The following is a 22,262-nucleotide window of genomic DNA, read 5'->3' on the forward strand; positions in this document are numbered from 1 at the left end:
TCACTAAAAACGTGTTACGTAATTTATGGACGGCCCCTTTGTTACAACTCACCTCGACTCCCCTACGAGTTCGGTTCGAAGATCATCAGCCGGTCTTGACGCGACGCTGAGGATATAGACTAAAACACGAGAGGTGAGGTTGCTTTTGGAACGGTAATTGTTGACGCTGCAAGGCGGTAAAAGGGCGTACTTTCCGACACTAAACCTTCCAAGTGAATTACATGAGTTAAGTGTAAAGGTGCTATACTGCCGTAATGGCACATTCCAAGGCCCCAACAACACTTATTATAATGCACATCCATTCAGTTAAAAACTCATTTTTTTATCCGCTTTTCTATTCCCGGCAATATTTCAGCAATATCCTCACTATGAAAACAAAATCTTTAAGTATTTATAGCTCAAAACGTCTTTTTTTTAATTCAACTCATTTTTGGGCTTAAATTCAAAATTAGACAATTTAACGTCTTAAAATCAGTTTTTAATCAGAAATTTAGTATTAGGACTCAAAATTAGGCTTAAAACAATACATTTTTTACAGTTCTGTTAAAGGTAGAAACGGTAGAATGCTTCCTCAATCCATTTAGCGGTTTGTCGAATGTCATTTCCACTATTACGCGAATAGAAAAAATAAATAGTTCCGAAATGCACCTGTCGGTATAAGAAATTTGCGAGTGTTTGTGTAGTGTAAGTGGAACGTCGCGCAAGTCTGACACCTTTAGTACAGAGATAATGCAGGTACTCGTAAAAAGAGGGAGCTTTCCGATATCAATCAATGTATTGTTAAGCAGCGTGTTGTCTCGTACATTATGTACGTAATTGCAAAACTCTGGCGCCAAATAGTCATTCACATTTTTCCTTCATTAAAATTTATTTCAACATAAAAACCAAAGTTTATTACAACTTTTCACAAATTGTTCAACTCTTTAATTAATTAATCAATCAATTTTTCTCAACAATTACATGTCTGGTTAGATATTAAAATTTTCTCTTCGCTTATTGCATTTTTCCAAAGAAAAATATATTATTAATTTAAAAGTATGAAATGATAAAATGATAAGTAGCGAAATGCTTTGAAGGAATTGTTTGAAAAAAGGTACGAATGAAATTTATATGGTATAAGTTCTATGTAGTTTAAAATGTAGAAAAAGTAAATCCTCTTAAGGAAAGGATTGCAAAGAAAAAAGAAAGCCGGCACGTGGATATATTGAAAGGGATCAAACCAATTCGAAGGAGCATTCCTTCGAGCCAAAAGAGTTGCTCAAACATCGTTGTCTTTATTTCTTATTTCAACTTAGAGATTGAGAGCCATCAGTTCACAAAATCAATTCCAAGTCGTTATACAATACCAGGAACATATGAATGATTTCAGGAGGAGAAGTCCTGTTTTTATGGCAAGAATGCACGTGGCAATGAAGTTAAGCAGAGGATTAACATGGGTGGGCCAATGGACTGTGAAAACTTTTTTATTTTCTTCCGTCAATTTTTAAAATCGTAAAATGCTTTTGCTATTTTAGCACATCGATCTTTTCTTACCCATAAATGTGCTCACTTTGGAAAATATTTATTTTCCTGGAAATCGAACACAAAATGTAGAATTGTAGATAATTGTAGATTATTGATATTTTGAGCATCACATTCGTTGTGCGTAGATAAGGTTCCAATAGTGACTATAACCTCATGTTTAAGATTACCGTTTTATATCTACCGGTTGTAGTCCTACTATAGGAGGTAAATGTAATGCCATATTTAGTGCCGTGTACACTTTTATCAAAAAGGAGCGGAAATGCTTATCAAGCGATTATTTCAGACACTTGATGGAATTTGACGGCGAAAGAAACTTCGGCAGTGACATATTGCAATATAATTATAGAAAAACCCTGACCTTTATCAACTTTAGTCAAGATAACCCATTGGTCAATTGCTATAAATGCTAAAAAATTGACAATCCTTCTGTTCATACATTGTATGTGATACATTTTTATTTCAAATCGCTCCAATGTAGATAATAGAATAAAATTCATGCCAATGGAATTTTATTTTTCTAGAAAGGCAATTATGAAAAATGGAAACTTAATTCATGCAAAAAGGCAAGACTGGAGAGTCATCAATTTTAACAAATATAATTAGATTTATAATACTTTTCTTCTCGTGATTATAACTTTGTTATATGCAGCAAATCCTTAGAGTCTTGTGCAGAAGATATAAAAAAGACAATTAGTATTTTATCATTTCCGTTAAAGCTTTCAAGACTGTAATATTCTTCTGTTGTTACTATTTTCTTGATGTTTATGCTCGACACTGCTAATCTTTTTAATAAGAATACTTGCGTGTGTCAAAAATTAGATTCTTTACATTGAAATCTGTGAAAGAAATTTTTTGTTATTATAATACAAATTTCTTAAATTTGTTTATAAAGTGATCACCTTTAATATCATTTTTGTTTCAAATATTTTAGATTTAAAATAAAGTATATTTATAATTATTAACCAGTACTAAAAAAGGATGTGTAAGGTCTGAAAATATTTACTCATATGAAATGCTAGTCTTTTTAATTATGTGTAAATATACATATTTTTAACACCCTTCTCTTATTGATGAATTATTTTCTTGATTACATCTATTTATACTTTTTTCGACTTAATTGAGCAAGAAGGTTCTTAGAGCCTATTCACACTTTATACATATTTTATTATCGTTGCAATTTAATTAATATTGTCAATTTTTCTTTTCCAACTACTTGCTTAATGATTTCATGAGTTGATATACCTTATTAATGTTTCCACTAATAGGAAAAAGCTGTTTTAGAAATTTAACCCTAGCCTTAAATGAGTTTATAAATTAAAGTTTAACATTTCCTTCCCATTTCCTATTTTTTATGAATTAATAACAATTAACTAAAATATTTTCTTCAAACAAAAGATAATTGCCTGAATAATTAAATGTATATGTTTCACATTAACTTTATTTCTTAGGAGGGGTATGAATCAATATTTCTCAACATTTACTCTTCCACACTAAAGTATGTTGTCGATATATTTACATTTTATGCTTCAAAATTACAAATTAAACCTTAAAAATTAATTTATAAAATTATATTGTGTAGAAGATATTTTCCAAGAAAAACTTTTACAACTTACTATTCAGTTTATAAGATTTTCTAAAGAAAATATTTTGTTTTTTTGTTCTTTCAAGCAAAAAATGGAGATTTTCGAACAAAAGCATTGTAATTGATATAATATAACCTGCAAAGAGCATTGCAAAAAGCATTGCAACAGCTATAACAGTAACGTGTGTAAATTCGTTGTCAAATTCTTCAATCTTTGGAACAGAACTGTAAATGGCCGGTTTCAATCGAGCCATCACTCCATTTTCAAAAAATCTTCTTATACTGAAATAATATTTTGAATTAGTGATTTTTAAACTTTCAAAAAAACGTAATAATTGATAAAATTCGGTTTCTGCGAGAATCGCGATATTAAAGAAATAATCAATCAAATTGAGACAAAAAATGACGGTTCTAATGCAATTACTACTTACTAATAATTTATTGCCGATTTATATGGACTATGTTTATTCAGCAGAAAAGAAAAGGAATCAAAGTCACCAGTTCCAATTGTTAACATCGGACAAAGATTTGAAACGTTATTGTGATACATTAAAGGTACAAATGTATCGTCCGAGTAGAGAGCCATATTTTGCTTGCAAATCTAAAAGGTTATTAATTAATTTTGACTTTTAAGAAAAGTTATAAACAACGTTTAATTCCATACCATCTCTACAGCATCATCGTTATTTGTCGGTAGTTGATCTTCATTTACAAGCAACTTAGCAGCTTCTATGAATGTTGATTCAGTGGCGTTCTTAAAAACAATATCAAAAACTGTTAATCGTAATTTTAAAAAATGCTTTTTAAAAATCGCATTTTTTCGAAGAAAAAAAATTAAAACACAATTGTTTGATAACCAAGAAAGCATTGTTTGACATAAAACGTGTATCTTACTTTTAATTTGAAATAATTGGAAGTTTCTTTAAAAACTATCAACTTGTGTGTTTTAACTTTTACGAATTCTTCCATTGTTCGGAATTTAACATTAGAATCAACAATTGTCAATTTACTGACAAATCGGGCAGAGTAAATAGACCAAATAAAAAACGAGAAGATAACAACTGATATGTACAATATTCTTATGGACGTCGCACTCGTAGTAACTAGAAAATTAAAGTAAACAAATTTTTAAACCTCTCAAAACAGTTCAATAAGAAAACAATAGTTTTGAATTAAAATAATATTTGATAAAACAAATGATTCTATGACAAAATCTGTAACATATTACCTGTTACTTCTTGACGACAAAAAATTCCATAAATATTAAAAAAATCGTCAGCATACGATGATTTCTCATAACATTGAGTTGGTAAGGTATTTTTCATGAGAATACAAACGATTTGAAGCAGTATGATTGTACATATTATGAGTATCCAAATTTGGAGTGAAAATGGCTGCAAATGGCGAATTACCGAAATACATTGCTTTTGTTAAGTATCGAGTAGTGCATTTAAGAAAATGCAATAATTTTATTGAAAAGCATACCTGAAAATATGCTGACCATGAGACAAGGACTCTACTTTCCGGTTTCCTTATGATAATAGCGAATTCGGCTCTTATAAATCTTATACTGAAATCAACAACCAAAAGTTCACTGGGTAAGAAGGTGAAAAAACCCACTGCTATGTCAACAGTTTTGTTCATAATTAAGCTCACGGCACCATTCCATTTATTAGTACGTTCATCAAGTGCTCCATAATCTTCTATTATATTTGTTTTCTTAATTGTGAAATTTCCAGCCTTCTCAAGAGCAGCAAATAGCATACCGAAATAATTACCTATGGTGTCCGTTTTCTGTGTTAAATTATTCTTTTATTGTATAAAGTAAAATAATAACAAGAGCAAAAATAGTAATGAAGTCATCAATAAAAGTAATAATTCTGCGAGGATTATTACTATTTTATTGGTGGTTCCTTGGCAAAATGTCGAAACGTTTATCTGATGGTGATTCTTTAGATAAATGAAATAATAATTAGACATGTCACAATTTATAATGAACAAGTCACCCGTATTGAGGCTGCCAGTAAAGTCTTTCCTCTAAGAAATTCTCTAGCGCCCAACACTAATCTTCTTGATTTTGAAGTAAATCCCCTCTTCAAGTCCCAAGTAGCTCTTTCTTTAATAAGTATCTCGTTATTATTAACTGAGTGCCATTCACGAATATCCGGATCTTCATAGCACTTGACAAGGACGGAGACTCCTCTGCTTAATCTCAATGGATTACCAACTGGATTCATGCAGGACGGCAAATCAGGAGAATCGTCAATTTTCACAAACAAAAGAAAGGTTATCACTCTCTTTCGCCTCATTAATGTTGTAATGTGCAGCATGTCACTGAAGTCTTGCATGGAAGATACGAAAAAGACAATCAATATTTTGTCGTTTCCGTAAAAATTTTTAAGACTGTAATATTCATTTTTCTTTATTGAATTTAATTTCTTGAAGTTTGTGTTTGACACGGGAAACCCTTTTTTTAATAGAAGCACTTGAGTGTCGAAAATTAATTGTTTCTTGCTTGAATCTGTGAAACGTAATTGAAACGTAATTTTTGTTAAGTTTATAATATAATAATGTTTTAATTAAGAAACTGACCGTCAGTTGAGCCAAAGTGAAGTAATGTCACAGAGGAACGATTAGAATATTCATAAATGTTTGAAATTAGTTGCACATATTCTTCTGATCCTAAGCATAATGACACACTTATTGTCACTATAAAGTACACTTTCAATGTCATGTTTATTTTAAATCTATTTCATTTGAAGGAATTTTTTTTGTCACAATGTTCGCTTGCAATATATTTATTATTTTGTTACATTTAGAAGTAGTTCTTTCTTGTCGGAAAATATCTACTTGTACTGGATTTTCAGGGACTTTATAGATATATTATTTGTTTTGAACACCCTTCTTGTAAATGTTTTCTAAAATGATGAATTACTTTTGTGATTACATAATATAATATGTATTTTTCTTTCAATTTAATTAGATAAAATGGTCATTAAAGCCTATTATTATTTTGTAAATATTAGGGGAGAGTGGGGCAAAATGGGGTACCTTTTTGAAATTGGCTGTTTACAGAGAACCAAACGAATAAATCGATTCAGCTAAACTTCAGAATTCTTCTTTGTACACTTGGCTTTGAGGAAATTATGACAATAGCGGAGAAAAAAATTTTTGAAAGAACTTATATCGTATTTTCTAAGAAAGTGCTAAAATCCCATTTTGCCTAACCCGTGGGGCAAAATGGGGTGGCATCAAATAACTGTACAAAACATTGAATATTTTTTCAAAATTCATTAAATTCTTGTTGTATGAGATTATAAATATGAACAAAAAGTAGGATATTTTATTACTATGAAAAAACAAGTAATATTTATTAGAATTTAACAAAAAAACATGGATTTTTGCAAAATATCGATATATCGATAATGAAACATCGATAGTATAAATGCCTCGAAGCAAAAATATCGATTCTTTTGCAGGAAACCTTTAAATATGCATAATATAATGTTTTTAAATAGTTTTAATGGAACGGCGTAGCTTCCGGCATGCCCCACACTTAGGTACCCCATTCTGCCCCACACTGCATATTAAAACAAAATGCAATGTTTACAAGTTATTGTAAACAATGAAACAATCTATTCTACTGGAAATTACTCTAGAATAAGTACTGAAAAAGATCCCACACTTGCCAAATTAAATGCATTAACCCAAAAAGTTTGGTAAGCACTTTAATTTTGAAAAAAATTCATATTTTTTTTGCTTAAAACTTAAAAGTTGTATAACTTTCAAAAAAAAATTTTCTTTCGGGTGTCTTCATAATTAATAACAGTTTCTTATCAACATGAATGATATATGTCGAGGTTAAAAAAATTAAAAGTACCTATCATGGAAAAACAGAGGTACCCCATTTGACCCGCCTACCCCATTTTGCCCCACTCTCCCCTACCTACATTATTACTATTTTATTAATATTGTCACTTACTTTTTTAGTGTATATTAATTATGTTAACATTACAATATTTTAACACTAAAAGCAAGTAAACTAGATTTTGTCTAATGAAGTATAGATATACGGTCTTAATTTTTTTTAACATCATAAAAAAAGTGGAACTTGTTAATGAATACGCAAAATAAAAACAAAGATGTTATTTTTTCTATACACGGAGAAAATTTGTTCCTTATATTTTACCGAATTTTTCAATAAAGTTATCGTACTTTTTAATAATTTTAAAGTTATTTTTTCAGCAATAATGGTTAAAATTTAATGTGATATCTTTATTTCTTACAAGCTATAGTACAGTGAAAGTTAGAAAACAATTTAAAGTGGACATTTAATGTAAATTAAATAGAATTTAAGATTTATTTTGAATACATCCTTGATAGGTTCTAACATTTCAGGAATAGTTCGGTAAAACTTCCTTGACTTGCCTAAAATAAATGCGATGTATGTATGTATTATCTATCTACATATTATGTATGTATCTTCAAGTTTTACCAAACCATACAATAAATTCTAACTGATCAATTTTACCGCATACCTTATCTTATACGTTTCACCGAACTATTCAGTAAACGGTTTACTGAGCTGTAAATGAAACGTTAAAGACTCAATTGAAGTTTAAATATATTACTTAGGGAGGGTTCATAAATGATGTCACGCAATTTTACATGTAAAAATACATTGTGTCACGTTTAGTAGTTAGTAGAGACCCCCCTCCCCCAAAAAACGTGACATCATTTATTAACGCTCCCTTAAAGCGCTAATACATGTATCGTAAGGTTTATGCTTTTTACAATATTCATTAATAAAATTGCTTTTACAGTTTAGTTTTTGAAAAATTACTGTTTTGACGGTTCATCCCAGTTTCACCGATATAAATTCAGTAAAATTTCAGGAACTTCTCTCCATGTATATATAGACACTGTGCTTTATTTTTTTCTGCTTATCGAATTGAGTATTGTTTGGAGATTTTTTTCGTTTGTCCTTTCAAGGAAAAAGTAGAGTTTCTCGAACAATAGCATTATAATTGATACAATGAAACTTGCAAACAGCATTGTGAAAATCATTGCAACAGCCACAGCAGTGACGCTCGTAAATTGGTTGTCAAATTCCTCAATTTTTGGAGCAGGACTGTAAATGGCCGGTTTCATTCGAGGTAACATTCCATTTTCATGAAATCTTCTTAGACTGAAACAATATTTGGAATCAGTAAACTTTAAACTTTCAAAAAAATTAATATTATGATGGAAAAAATTCAGTTTCTGAGAGAATCACGATGCTAAAGAAATAATCAATCAAACGGTTCTACTGCAATAAATACTTACTAATAATTTATCGCCGCTTTATACGGACTATGTTTATTCACAAGAAAAGCAAAGGAATCAAAGTCACCAGTTCCAATTGTTAACATCGGACAAAGATTTGAAACGTTATTGTGATACATTAATGGTACAAATATATCGTCCAAGTAGAGAGCCATATTTTGCTTGCAAATCTAAAAGGTTATTAATTAATTTTGACTTTTAAGAACATTTATAAACAATGTTTAATTCCATACCATCTCTACAGCATCATCGTTATTTGTCGGTAGTTGGTCTTCACTTACAAGCAACTTGGCAGCTTCTATGAATGTGGATTCAGTGGCATTCTTAAAAAATGTACCAAAAACTTTTAATCGTAATTTAAAAAACGTTTTCTAAAACTTGCACTTTTTTAAAGGAAATAAATAAATTCTAAAACACAATTCTTTTCTAAACAAGAAAGCTTTATATGACACAAAATATGCATCTTACTTTCAATTTAAAATAATTGCCAGTTTCTTTAAACACAATGAGCTTGTGTGTTTTAACTTTCACGAATTCCTCCATTGATCGAAATTTAACATTAGAATCCACAACTGTCAATCTGCTCACAAATCGAGCAGAGTAAATTGACCAAATAAAGAAAGAGAAGATAACAACAGATGTGTACAATATCCTTAAGGACGTCGCACTCGTAGTAACTAGAAAATTAAAATAAACAACTTTTTAAACCTCGCAAATCATTTAATACTGCTGAAGACAATGAATTAAAGATAATATATAATCAACAAATGATTTTATGACAAAATCTTTAACATTTTACCTATTACTTCTTGATGACAAAAAATTCCATAAATATTAAAAAAATCGTCAGCATACGATGATTTCTCATAACATTGAGTTGGTAAGGTATTTTTCATGAGAATACAAACGATTTGAAGCAGTATGACTGTAAATATTATAATTATCCAAACTTGAAGTGATAATGGCTGCAAATAGTAAATTACAGAAATTGATTGCTTTTGTTACGTATCGAATAGTGCACTTCAGAAAATACTTAATTTTCGCGAAATTTATTACAAATGACTACCAAAATTCAAGTCTCCGAGTAGGAACTTGGGATTTAAATGAACTTATTTGTAAACTCACTGTGAATCAAGACTACCAATAATTTGATTAGTGCTACATTTCATTTGCGTCTTAAGGAGGTGTCAAATTGATTTTTCCACTGATGCTCTTTGTGCAAAATACATGAATTTGATTAATCAATTATTGGATGTCATTTGGAATAAATGCAAGTTATGGTGCATTAAATGTCAAACATACCTCAAAGTATGCTGACCATGAAACAAGAACTTTACTTTCCGGTTTCCTTATGATAATAGCGAATTCGGCTCTTATAAATCTTATACTGAAATCAACAACCAAAAGTTCACTGGGTAAGAAGGTGAAAAAACCCACTGCTATGTCAACAGTATTGTTCATAATTAAGCTCACGGCACCATCCCAAGTATTTGTACGTTCATCAAGTATTCCATAATCTACTACTATATGCGTTTTTTTAATTTTGAACTTTCCAGCTTCCTCAAGAGCAACACATATCATACTTAAATAGTTCCCCATGGTGTCGGTTTCCTATGTTTAATTATTATTTAAGTATCTATACTTAATAATGAAATAACAAGTGTAGAAGCAAATAATAGGAAAAATTTTAATAACTTTTATGAGAACGATGATATAATATACTCTTAGATATAGAAAAAATATGAAACCTACAAATATCGCATCTTACCGAAATAGATGCTGCCAGTAAAGTCTTTCCTCGTAGAAATTCTCTATCGCCAAATACTAATCTTCTTGATTTTGAAGTAAATCCCCTCTTAAAGTCCCAAGTAGCTCTTTCTTTAATAAGTATCTCGTTATTATTAACTGAGTGCCATTCACGAATATCCGGATCTTCATAGCACTTGACAAGGACGGAGACTCCTCTGCCTAATCTCAATGGATTACCAACTGGATTCATGCAGGACGGCAAATCAGGAGAATCGTCAATTTTCACAAACAAAAGAAAGGTTATCACTTTCTTTCGTTTCATTAATTTTGTAATGTGCAGCATGTCACTGAAGTCTTGCATGGAAGATACGAAAAAGACAATCAATATTTTGTCGTTTCCATAAAATTTGTCAACACTGTCATATTCCTTTTTCTTTATTGAATCTAATTTCTTGAAGTTTGTGTTCGACACGGGAAACCCTTTTTTTAATAGAAGCACTTGAGTGTCGAAAATTAATTGTTTCTTGCTTGAATCTGTGAAACGTAATTGAAACGTAATTTTTGTTAAGTTTTTTAATATAATAATGTTTTAATTAAGAAACTGACCGTCAGTTGAGCCAAAGTGAATTAAAGTCACGGAGGTACGATTGGAAAATTCATAAATATTTGAAATCAGTTGCACATATTCCTCTGATCCTAAACATAATGACACACTTATTGTCACTATAAAGTACACTGTTAATGTCATGCTTATTTCAAAGTTCTTTCACTTAAAGGAATTTGTTTGTCACCATGTTAGTTTGCGATTGTTTACTTTTAGAACTAGTTGTTTTATGACTGAAAATATCCACTGGTATTGAATTTTTAGGGAGTTATTATAATTGTATTAATATGTATTTATTTGTAACACCCTTCTTTAATCTCTAAAATAATGGATTACTTTCGTGATTACTTATGTGCTTTTCTTTCAATTCAACTGGATAAAAGAGTCATTAAAACCTATAATATTGTTTCATAAATATTGTATGATTATTACTATTTGATTAATGTATTTATTTCTTCTTTTACTCTCTGCTAATTTTTATGAGATAATATCAAAATATTGTAATATTAAAAACAAGTTTATAATTATATGGTCTTAATTTTTTTAACCTTTAAAATAACACAGGTCTGTAAGACCGCTATTTTAATTTTCTTCGCATATAACTTTTTTAAAATTACCAAAAGAACCTGAGACCAGTATTATCAGTTAGTGTAAATATTTTTCTAAATGTAATATTCATAAAAATAGGTAAACTAAAACGAAATACTACAGAAAATTACTTCACAATGTAAGAAAATAAAAGATTTACCCAGTACTTCTTGTTACATAATTTAAAACCTCACAATTTATTAATGAATGCAAAATAGAAACAAAAATGTTATTTTTTCTATGAGCTGTAAATGTATTATTTTTTTCTGCTTATCGAATTGAGTATTGTTTGGAGATTTTTTTCGTTTGTCCTTTCAAGGAAAAAGTAGAGCTTCTCGAACAATAGCATTATAATTGATACAATGAAACTTGCAAACAGCATTGTGAAAATCATTGCAACAGCCACAGCAGTGACGCTCGTAAATTGGTTGTCAAATTCCTCAAATTTTGGAGTCGAACTGTAAATGGCCGGTTTCATTCTATCCAACATTCCATTTTCATGAAATCTTCTTAGACTGAAACAATAGTTTGAATTAGTAAACTTTCAACTTTTTAAAAAACCTAGAATTCTTTATTCTGAAGAGAGATATGCAGTTTTTGAGAAATATGATGAGAAATATATTTGAAAATGAGAAATTCTACGCAATATATTGTCAACCGATCATTAAGACGAAAGCATGATGGCTTTAGGACAATAAATACTTACTAATAATTTATCGCTGCTTTATAAGGACTGTGTTTATTTAACAAAAAAACAAAAGAATCAAAGTCACCAGTTCTAATTGTTAACATTGGGCAAAGATTAGAGATGTTAGTGTAGTGTACTAATGGCACAAATATATCGTTTATATAAAGAGCCATATTGTGCTTGCAGATCTGTAACATTAATTATTTTTACTTTTAAGAAAAGTTATAAATAATGATTATTAATTTCATACCATCTCTACAGCATCATCGTTATTTGTCGGTAGTTGGTCTTCATTTACAAGCAACTTGGCAGCTTCTATGAATGTAGGCTCCGTAGCATTCTTAAAATAATGTACCGAAAATATTAAAATGATTTCTCCTAAGTCGTTTGGAAATGTACACAAAATCAACTTACTTTTAATTTGACATAATTGGAAGTTTCCTTAAAAACTATTAGCTTGTGAGTCTTTACTTTCACGAATTCCTCCATTGATCGAAATTTAACATTAGAATCAACAACTGTCAATTTACTAACAAAACCGGCACAGTAAATTGACCAAATAAAAAAGGAGAAGATAGCAACAGATGTGTACAATATTCTTATGGACGTCGCACTCGTAGTAACTGCAAATAATAATTTTAAAAAAACATAATTCATTCACAAGTATGATTTCATATATATGATAAACTCTTTAACATTTTACCCATTACTTCTTGATGACAAAAAATTCCATAAATATTAAAAAAATCGTCGGTATACGACGATTTGTCATAACATTGAGTTGGCGAGTTGTTTTTCATAAGAATGCAAACAATCTGAAGCAGTATGACTGTACATATAATAAATATCCATACTTGGAGTGAAAATGTCTGCAAATAGTGAATTAATTAAATTAAATGAACTTGTTCAAGTTTGAGTTAAATGTTTATTTTTATTTAGTAAACTATATGTTTCTTAATTTTGAAAAATTTTTTGAACATATCGCAGCCAAAAGCTAATTCCCCAAGTGGAAACTTGGATTTTATCGAACATAGAAAATTTTATACTTTTAATTAGGGCAAATAATGAGTTGTCTGTGCAGCTGATTAATTAAAGGCGAATCTTACCTGAAAATGTGCTGACCATGACACAAGAACTCTACTTTCTGGTTTTCTTATGATTAAAACAAATTCAGCTCTTACGAACCCTACAGTATAATCAACAACCCTAAGTCCACTGGGTAAGAAGGTGAAGAAACCCACTGCCATGTCAACTGTTTCGTTCATAATTAAGCTCACGGCACCATTCCATGTATTAGTCCGTTCATCAAGTATTCCATAATCAGCCACGATATGGGTTTTTTTAATTTTGAAATTTCCAGCTTCCTCAAGGGCAACACATATCATACTGAAATAGTTCCCTATTGTGTCGCTCTCCTATGTTTAATTATTATTTAAGAATTTATACTGAATAATATAATATAATAACAAGAAGAGTAAATAAATAATAGCAAGAATCTCTATAAATCTTGAGAATACTGACAATAGACTCTTAGAAATATAAAAAATATAAAAATCACATATATTGCATCTCACCCGTATTGAGGCTGCCAGTAAAGTCTTTCCTCGTAGAAATTCTCTATCGCCAAATACTAATCTTTTGGATATAGAAGTGATTCCTTTCTTCGGTATCCAAGTTGCTCTTTTTTTAATAAGTATCTCGTTATTATTAACTGAGTGCCATTCACGAATATCCGGATCTTCATAGCACTTGACAAGGACGGAGACTCCTCTGCCTAATCTCAATGGATTACCAACTGGATTCATGCAGGACGGCAAATCAGGAGAATCGTCAATTTTCACAAACAAAAGAAAGGTTATCACTTTCTTTCGTTTCATTAATTTTGTAATGTGCAGCATGTCACTGAAGTCTTGCAAAGAAGATACAAAAAAGACAATCAATAATCTGTCGCTTTCGTAAAATTTTTCAACACTGTCATATTCCTTTTTCTTTATTGAATCTAATTTCTTGAAGTTTGTGTTCGACACGGGAAACCCTTTTTTTAATAGAAGCACTTGAGTGTCGAAAATTAATTGTTTCTTGCTTGAATCTGTGAAACGTAATTGAAACGTAATTTTTGTTAAGTTTTTTAATATAATAATGTTTTAATTAAGAAACTGACCGTCAGTTGAGCCAAAGTGAATTAAAGTCACGGAGGTACGATTAGAAAATTCATAAATGTTTGAAATTAGTTGCACATATTCTTCTGATCCTAAGCATAATGACACACTTATTGTCACTATAAAGTACACTTTCAATGTCATGTTTATTTCAAATCGGTTTGGCTTGCAGGAATTTCAAGATACATGTTAGACAATTTTGTTTGACACAATGTACGCTTGCGTTATGGTTATAATTTTTTTTACTTTTAGAATTAGTCATTTCATGTTTGAAAATATCTACTTTGTATTAGATTCTCAGAGACTTTGTAGATATATGTATGTATTTCTTTTTAACACCCTTTTTGTAACTATTTTCTAAAATGATTGATTACTTTTGTGATTACTTATGCGGTTTTCTTTCAATGCAACTGGATAAAAAGGTCATCAAAACCTATTATTATTTTATAAATATTATATTAATGGTACTATTTTATTAATGCTGTCATTTACTTTTTTCTTTAATTTTTTACTGGATTTTATGTTAGTGTTACAACTAGCTAAAATAACACGTGCTAAAGTGCGCGTGTGGTTTTTTTCTATGGTACGTAAAAATACTCAAAAACATTTTTCATTTACATATTAAATTATATTTTGAACATAAAAATAGAAATTTATTATAATTATAAGCAAAGAAAGATTTAATGCATACATTGTCAGATGTTGAAAAAAACCCATACACAAGAGTTAAACTTCATGTGTGGATAGAATGAAGGAAAGATAAAAGGAAAGAAAATACAGAGATTATTATAGTTAATTAATATTTTAACATTAGACAGAGGTATCCTAAATTCTCAGTCTAATGAAGTATTTTAACTTTCAACTTATTTTTTATATTATTCACTTATCATTTTCTCACTCTAATTGTCGATTTATATCATTATTTGTCAGCGATAGTGAATGTTAATAATTAAACAGTTGTGAAGGGTAGTAGTAGAAGAGAAAACCCTTTAACAGAATTATCGGTTAACTGAATTGTCACTTAATCAAACTGCTATCCAGGATAATTGTTTTAGTGACAACTTTAGAATTGACCAATTAAAAGTTGTCGAAGTAATTATATGATTGGTCAGTTTTGAAATTCGCACTGAAACAATTGTATTACGTGGCACTTCGGTTAAAAGATAATTCTGTCAAGTGGTATAGTTGGGAAACATTTGCTCCCCTCCTAACTATTATCAAGATTGATGGACTTTTCGTCCATTTCAGATACAGATTAATTTTATATGTGAAAATGAAGAAAAATAATTAAAAAACAACAAATGTTGTCTACGCACGGATTAAGCGAAACTATAACGTTTGTTATAAAAAGTGGAAAATAAGTTGTTGAATATTCTGCCTGCTATTAATCAATGTGTAGAAATTAGAGTTGGAATCTTTGTAATGGCTTTTGGGAAAGATTCCATCGCAGAGAGAGCACGTTAACACTGTGTATACGAAAGTTCGTGTTGGTACGTGATAAGAATGTTCCATTCTGAGGTTATCGACGTGAAGAATAGTTATAGAAAATGTCTGTATGTAAAAATATTCATCCAAGAATCGTACATATAGTTGAATGGGGGAGTGATTCTCAGTGTAGTCAATGAGATTTTGGTGCGGCTGCTTGGGATGCAGACGCGCTTCTTCCTTGGAATCTGCTTTTCAGACAATGCAAACAACTTACTACCTAAAACAATCATCACTGCGGAATGTCAGAAAAAAACAATCAACTCGCAAAACCAAAAACAACATTTTCCTTATTCGCACTTTCGATATTAATTATTATTTTATTCATTGGACTAGAAAGAATTAAATTTTTATTTAATTACGTGCGCCAAGGATGGAAAAACTGTTTCTCTATTGAAAATTAACAAACAATTTTCATGGCACAAAAAAATTGTCAAGGAGATTGGAAACAATTTTTTGAAAGTTGAGTGTGGGTGGTTTTCAGTTACCAAGGAGAGAAAAAGCGTTTCTTTCAATGAAAACGGATGCAACAAAGAGATATACTTTTCAAGAACAGAGATATGAGTAAAGTGTGGCAAATCGTTTTCAAATTCTTCTGACACAATGTATGGAAGACGTCGATTGTTGAATCGGCGGAGGTCACTCGTAGCCTTCGAGGAAAACACGTCTCTGTTGAAGCAGAGCATTTGCTTGGCCAGGTAATTACAAAGAGCGACCCGAGAGCAAACACTGTTTGGCAACCTGTCAACTACGGGCGCCTAGGCTCTCGGCTCGCCTGCCTGTTCATTGCTGTTCATTCAAACTCTCCGCACCCATTGAGAGATGGGAAGAAAAGACTGCTGAAGACTGATGCGTAGTAAAAGTGCAAACCTCTATTGGTACAAGTGCAACAAGAGGGCGCGCAGGTTTCCTTCTCGGAAAAGCCTAATCTCGAGTCCCCTCAGGGAGGTCCACCCACATTCTTCGGAAGATCACTTTCCAAAAAGCGGGGGAAGACAAAGAAGGCGGCTCTCGAGAAAAGCAATCGTTTCTTTATCCGAATCCAGAACTTAAAAGCCGGATGTCCAAGACCACGCGGAAGACAAAACTCTCATTGAAATGGTGCTGATTTTCATTATATGTGGCGCTAAGGCCAACACTACTTTTCAAAAAGAATGTCATTCATCCTTTGACACGGGACACGGACTCTCAATGGGAAGAAAGTGTCCAAAGAAACAGTAAACACATTCCGAGATTTTTCCAGTTTGGGTCTCCTTAAAAAATAGGACTCAAAGCCAAATTAATACTTTGTATACGATTGCCCGACTTTTACTTGAATTTATTCTTCGATTGAAAAATACACATAAAGGCTTTTGCTTTTATACGAAGGCACAAAGGAAGCAATCCCAATATTTCGGATGGTGAGAAAGAAACTACCGAAAACTGCTTGGTCGTACATATTTTTGTGTACTTATAAAGAAGCTCTCTTCATTATAGGAATTTGATAGGTTTCAACATAGAGATGTGCAATCTATCAGTACAAGTACTTTTAAATTTTTGCGGATTGTACAATAACGTTTAGAGGAACCTTTCCTTTTATTTTTAAATAGGATTACACAGAAGTCTTCTTCTGTAAAGAAAAGAGTGCTTTCGCAGCACAACATCAACAAGAAGAACCAACTTTTGCATGTCTGATATTTAAGGGAACAAAGAAAGAGAAAGAAAGGCTTCTATGAACATTTCAGTGGCTATTCATGCCCATAATGGCTTTCGCCCATGATTATGCACCTTCTTTCTTTCAAAGGAATATTTAAGAATATGTATTCGAGAAAATGCTATTTTATCCATAAAGACCGAACAGTTATTAGCTGATGTTTGTAATCAATACAATTTTCTACACAAAACATAATTGATACCAGAATTTATCAAAAGCAGTGTTTTGTTATAGGAGAATCATGTACTTCCGATAAAGTCACTGATCAGAAAATTATTGATCTTCAAAACAATAATTTTCTGATTGTATTGAAAAAGAACTCTTTCCATGTAAGAAATATAAACTTCTTCTCTCTCCGCCAAACAAGGAATTCACCTTAATGTTTTCATCTGTAGTGTATATACACTGCAAACGAAATGAAAAGTTAAACTTGGAAGGAAAATATTTTGCTTGAAATTGAAATTTGTTGATTTTGAGTCACGTGGTGTGTGGCGCTAGGCCACTAGTCGGCTATGAAAGAATAAACAAACCGCGATAAACAGAGACAGAGTACGAAAAAGGACAAAGAGCAGAAGAAAGAAATATAAGGACCAGTGAGGAGAAAAAGTGGAAAGATTCCGCATCTTTAAAGGCCTTTGGTCCACGGTCGTTGCTGAATGATTCTGAGAACTTGGAAGACGAATGTGCACTGACCCGGCCTGAGAAAGGTTGGGCCTAACCCTGATCAAATTCAGCTAGCTCTAGATTTATTTAAGCAGCCTCAAAGAACCATTAAAAATTGTTTTCGTAATCTGAGAATAATGCGCAGTTGAGAAGGAATTTTCAATACAACTTTAAACACAGTATGGAAAAAATCCATTCATTAGCGTGGTTGGGAAAATAATTATTTCTACTGATTCTACATTTTCATTTCATACTGAACGAAAGTGTAAAATTTGTTTTTAAAAATGCAAATAGAATGTCAAGTTCTTTGTTTAGAGAAAAAAGGGAATCGAAACTGCTGCGATAATTTTTGTTCTATTTGTCTGCTTTATTCTATTGAAATTAGGGGTTTTATATGGACTTCCAAAAATTGTGAGAAAAACATTCCTTAGTTCGAAAAGGAAAAGCAGGCGCCACCACTGTTTAGTGATGGTTTTTTAAGAAAAAGTTTCATTCATGCGCTCTATTGAATTTTCAGAATAGAAGAAGGGTGACACTACTTTGCAGGTTACTTTCTTAAAGTGCCAGTGCCAGCAAAGTCATTCAGTCGACAAACAAACACTTACCATTTTGGGTCACAGTTTAATGGCCCAATATTCAGAACCAATATTCTTGATACATTTTTGTCGCATGTAAAGTGTAACAATAGTGGGGACTTTTTCTAAAATTGGATAAAAAATTGTATGAAAAAGAGGAGTGTCCAAAGCAATAAAATTTTTACGTTCATTTTTTCCACTTATTCTGTAATAATAAGCACTTATGTCCGCACTTGAACTCATTCTTTATTTTGGTGATCTATCGAGAGTTATTGATGTAAGTATGATTATGTAAGATTTTCGAATGAATTACTGTAAGTTGTTCTCAAAGAAATGTTTGTAAAGGAAAATGTCAATTCAACATTAGTTCCGAGAATTGTGTTTTATCGAGTAACTCGAGGCCTCTATCGTTTCATTAAGAAGGATTGTAGACCATACAGCCTGCATTTTTACTCAGCAGTAAAGAACCTGAACATGATAACGCGTATCGCGACTGATTCAGCTACACATGCGACGTCATTGACTCTAGGAAGGAACATCTCTCTGACACATGTCAGTTTATCTATTGTATGTTACATATTCTTAACCTAATGTACAATTTAATTTCGGCTTTAATATATTTTCTTAGCTCAAATATTCGCATTTTTATATACATAAAATTTGCATGCACGAGAATTATTCAGCTTTGCAACAATGCAAAAATCAATTAAATGGAACGATTTGTGGGTATATTTTTTCTTATCGTTTGGAATATCTATTGGAATGCGGCATAAACTTCCGAAGAGGGTAAGGTCAATCCGAATGAGATATGTATATGTTAAACACTTACAGCAGAGGGACAATACAGAGTCGGCAGCACACACGTGCGAAAATCTTCACACAACCACAAAAGTATATATATATAACTCGTAAGCCCATTAAAGGTGGGCGTATATAAAAAGGGACCAACACATAATACGTTCTGCAGGTTGGCTAAATTTTTGTTTCAATCAACTAGTAATTTCGTTATTATGTGATAACTCTCCGTAGAATAAAGCGGAAATGAATTTCGTTTAAATGGGTGTAACCAAACGCAAGATGCAACGCTTCTTATTTTAATACCAAATTCGATTATAAAGCACGGAAAGAAAGTATCTGAGAATGTTTCGCCATAATAGCGAAATACTTGAGCCAAAAGAAGAAGAAACATCTAACTTCCTTATTGACTGTCATCGTTTCCAAAAAATTTAAATGTTTACGTTTATTATAAAAAAACATGGATTGAGAGGTTGTAAGGCAGATTTAGAATGGTGTTTGTTTAACTTGGCTATCGGTGTAGTGAATCATTACTGATGAATTAAAAATAAAAACCTAAACTATTTAAAGGTGTTCTAAAAAAAAAAATGTAAATCCAAGGTTTTGACCCTTATCGACGCAAAAAATAAAAGACTACGTTCAAAACCATTGTTGATGATGATGATGATGATGATGATGATAATGAATGATACCGTCGTAAAAAATTCCGAGAGACAAGGTCGCTGAAGTAAATAATTAATATTGATGAGATATTGAATATTATGTTAGAATTTATGGGCTTATAATAATAATTTAAATAACAGTTTCTAAGGAGGAATGTTTCAGTTTGATGCCTGGCTATTTCTATTTGTGAAGACGGGACAGTTTCAAGAGTCAGGTACACGAAAATCTGTGAAATCATGCCCAATACCTACTCTACTCTTACTCAACGTTGAAGGCCTTCGCTGAAAACGTGGTTTCGAATTTTAGCATTTATTGCACTATGCGGTCTCTCCTGTTTTAAGAGTCATTTTTCAAGCCTCCTTTAGCTGCTTAATTATCTTCTTTTAAGATGACCGCCCAGTATATTTTAAGAGACGAGAACTGTATATAGTGATGATGGCCCAAATTTTGCCAAATAAAATATTTACAAAAAATATTTTTCAACTTTGCAAATATTATTTATTTTACGTACGTCATGACTTGAATCGGCACACGTTACTTATATAATAAACGTAATTTATTATAACTGGGCCATTATATTTGAGACGCAACATAATTCCGACGTTGATTGTCTTAACCTAATGACATTTAAAACATTGTATATGTTATCAATAAAAATGACGATCATAAAAAAATATACAAAAAATGTAATAATTTTAAAACGGAAGATCCGCCTCATAATATTGACTTCTATAATCAAATCATTGTATGTTTTTATATATTCCACGAATTTATAAAAAAATACACAATTTTAATTGGTTCCAAGAAAAACCCACTAAATTGCAGTAATTTAGTCCCATGAACAGCCAAATATCACAGTCATCTGCATTCTTTTGGTCTGTTTTAATTATTTCGAGAATTGTGCCACATAGAAACAAGAACTCACTTCCACTATACAAACGTTTCATTTTATTTATACAAGTTTTTTTTTTAAACTTAATATTTCATGGTGAGACTTGAAGGCGAGATGGTGTTCACTTTAAGAAAGATCTGCTTTCCTATAATTTACTCCGTTTTATGTATATAGATAGGTCTTGGAAACATTTTTATTATATACAATAAATAGAAAATCTTAATTTAAAGTCAGTCTTAAATTTAGCACTTTTATTTACTTTCTATAACCCCTATGCAATTCATATTTTCTTAATAATGATCTATAAAAAGTATAAATATAAATGCAGGTTCAAAATACTGATAGGTGTTATTCGCCAAAGAGTATAAATTAAAAATTAATTATATATTACAAAGTAGTTCCTCTTTTCCTCAGTAACAAATAATTGTTGTTACTACTGTACACGGAAAGTACAGCAAAGATAAATAATGTTTGAGAATGTAAAACCTATGTACAGTGGAAGTCATTACTGTTCTTTTTTATCGAAATGTACAGTAGTGATCAAAAATGTATACAGTATTTTGTTATTTTATTTTAAAAGGAAAAGAATAGATTTAAACAATAATAATTTTCCATACCATACACGGAAAGAAAAGGTCTGGAAGAGATATCCATAAAAATATTGTTGAGCAGAATATTGTTGTGTTATCCAATTCAATGGAAGAGACAACTTTTAGAATGGAAGCACATTCCATATTCAATGGATGAGGGAGCCATATTATATTGTTGAATCAAATATGGATGTGACATCCATAAGCATGGTTGGGCTTACAATTCATGCTATGGATTTTCACATATGGCTGCCTCATCCATATAAACTTTGGTTGGGAGATCCATAGTTAGTTCAAAATTTCGATACATGTTGCGCGCAATTCATTATCATGGCATCCATTTAAAAATGGACGTCTCAATTTGTCCTTCGCGTCGGTCTCTTGTCGAGTCTATATAATCGGGTTGTGAGTTTATTGTGTATAAATAGTGTTATAATTGTTTATTATTTATTATCGTTATTGTCTATTAGTGTTTATGTAAATTTATTTTCATGAAATATGTGTAGAGTATATAAGGAATATTATATGCTCAAATATTGTAGTTGCGTGTATAGTGTAGTGGATAGCGTTAGTGTTTAGTATGCGTTAGGTCTAGGGTTCGTGTCTCCCCCATCGGTTAATAATTTATTTCGTAAATATGCGGTTATTCAATAAGTGGTGTGTATTAATTAACAAAAATGTGTATAA

At 31.1% G+C, this 22,262-nt stretch overlaps 2 protein-coding genes across 2 annotated transcripts; both read right to left on the reverse strand.

The window, feature by feature from the left end:
* Window positions 1-2,613: 2,613 nt before the first annotated feature.
* LOC122499022 lies at window positions 2,614-14,934 on the reverse strand. The gene is made up of 22 exons (XM_043607053.1): window positions 14,222-14,934; window positions 13,635-14,149; window positions 13,167-13,475; window positions 12,764-12,929; window positions 12,475-12,683; window positions 12,311-12,400; window positions 12,079-12,248; window positions 11,631-11,887; window positions 10,787-10,903; window positions 10,200-10,714; window positions 9,734-10,042; window positions 8,665-8,754; window positions 8,432-8,601; window positions 8,157-8,294; window positions 5,699-5,853; window positions 5,113-5,627; window positions 4,592-4,900; window positions 4,335-4,500; window positions 4,001-4,209; window positions 3,771-3,860; window positions 3,538-3,707; window positions 2,614-3,388 (listed from the first exon to the last, which is right to left on the reverse strand). Exons 1-22 carry the CDS (start codon window positions 14,361-14,363, stop codon window positions 3,127-3,129), a joined length of 5,073 nt encoding a protein of 1,690 aa, XP_043462988.1. The 5' UTR covers window positions 14,364-14,934; the 3' UTR covers window positions 2,614-3,126.
* On the reverse strand, window positions 7,379-11,414 carry LOC122499030 (glutamate receptor-like). The gene is made up of 8 exons (XM_043607069.1): window positions 10,787-11,414; window positions 10,200-10,714; window positions 9,734-10,042; window positions 9,231-9,396; window positions 8,900-9,108; window positions 8,665-8,754; window positions 8,432-8,601; window positions 7,379-8,294 (listed from the first exon to the last, which is right to left on the reverse strand). Exons 1-8 carry the CDS (start codon window positions 10,926-10,928, stop codon window positions 8,036-8,038), a joined length of 1,860 nt encoding a protein of 619 aa, XP_043463004.1. The 5' UTR covers window positions 10,929-11,414; the 3' UTR covers window positions 7,379-8,035.
* Window positions 14,935-22,262: the final 7,328 nt, after the last annotated feature.

Source organism: Leptopilina heterotoma, unplaced genomic scaffold (assembly GCF_015476425.1).
Source record: "Leptopilina heterotoma isolate Lh14 unplaced genomic scaffold, ASM1547642v1 Lhet_163, whole genome shotgun sequence".
Taxonomy (NCBI): Eukaryota; Metazoa; Arthropoda; class Insecta; order Hymenoptera; family Figitidae; genus Leptopilina; species Leptopilina heterotoma.

Excerpts from the sequence above, each read along its gene's own strand:
- LOC122499030 (XM_043607069.1), bottom strand. The coding sequence starts at position 10,928 with ATGACATTAACAGTGTACTTTATAGTGACAATAAGTGTGTCATTATGT. Across the intron at positions 9,109-9,230 it reads TTGTCATCAAGAAGTAATAG|TTACTACGAGTGCGACGTCC; the intron begins GTAAAATGTTAA and ends TTAATTTTCTAG. Across the intron at positions 8,755-8,899 it reads GCAATTATTTTAAATTGAAA|AATGCCACTGAATCCACATT; the intron begins GTAAGATGCATA and ends ACATTTTTTAAG.
- LOC122499022 (XM_043607053.1), bottom strand. The coding sequence starts at position 14,363 with ATGACATTGAAAGTGTACTTTATAGTGACAATAAGTGTGTCATTATGC. Across the intron at positions 10,715-10,786 it reads TCACTTTGGCTCAACTGACG|ATTCAAGCAAGAAACAATTA; the intron begins GTCAGTTTCTTA and ends TACGTTTCACAG. Across the intron at positions 3,389-3,537 it reads AAATCGGCAATAAATTATTA|TATAAGAAGATTTTTTGAAA; the intron begins GTAAGTAGTAAT and ends ATATTATTTCAG.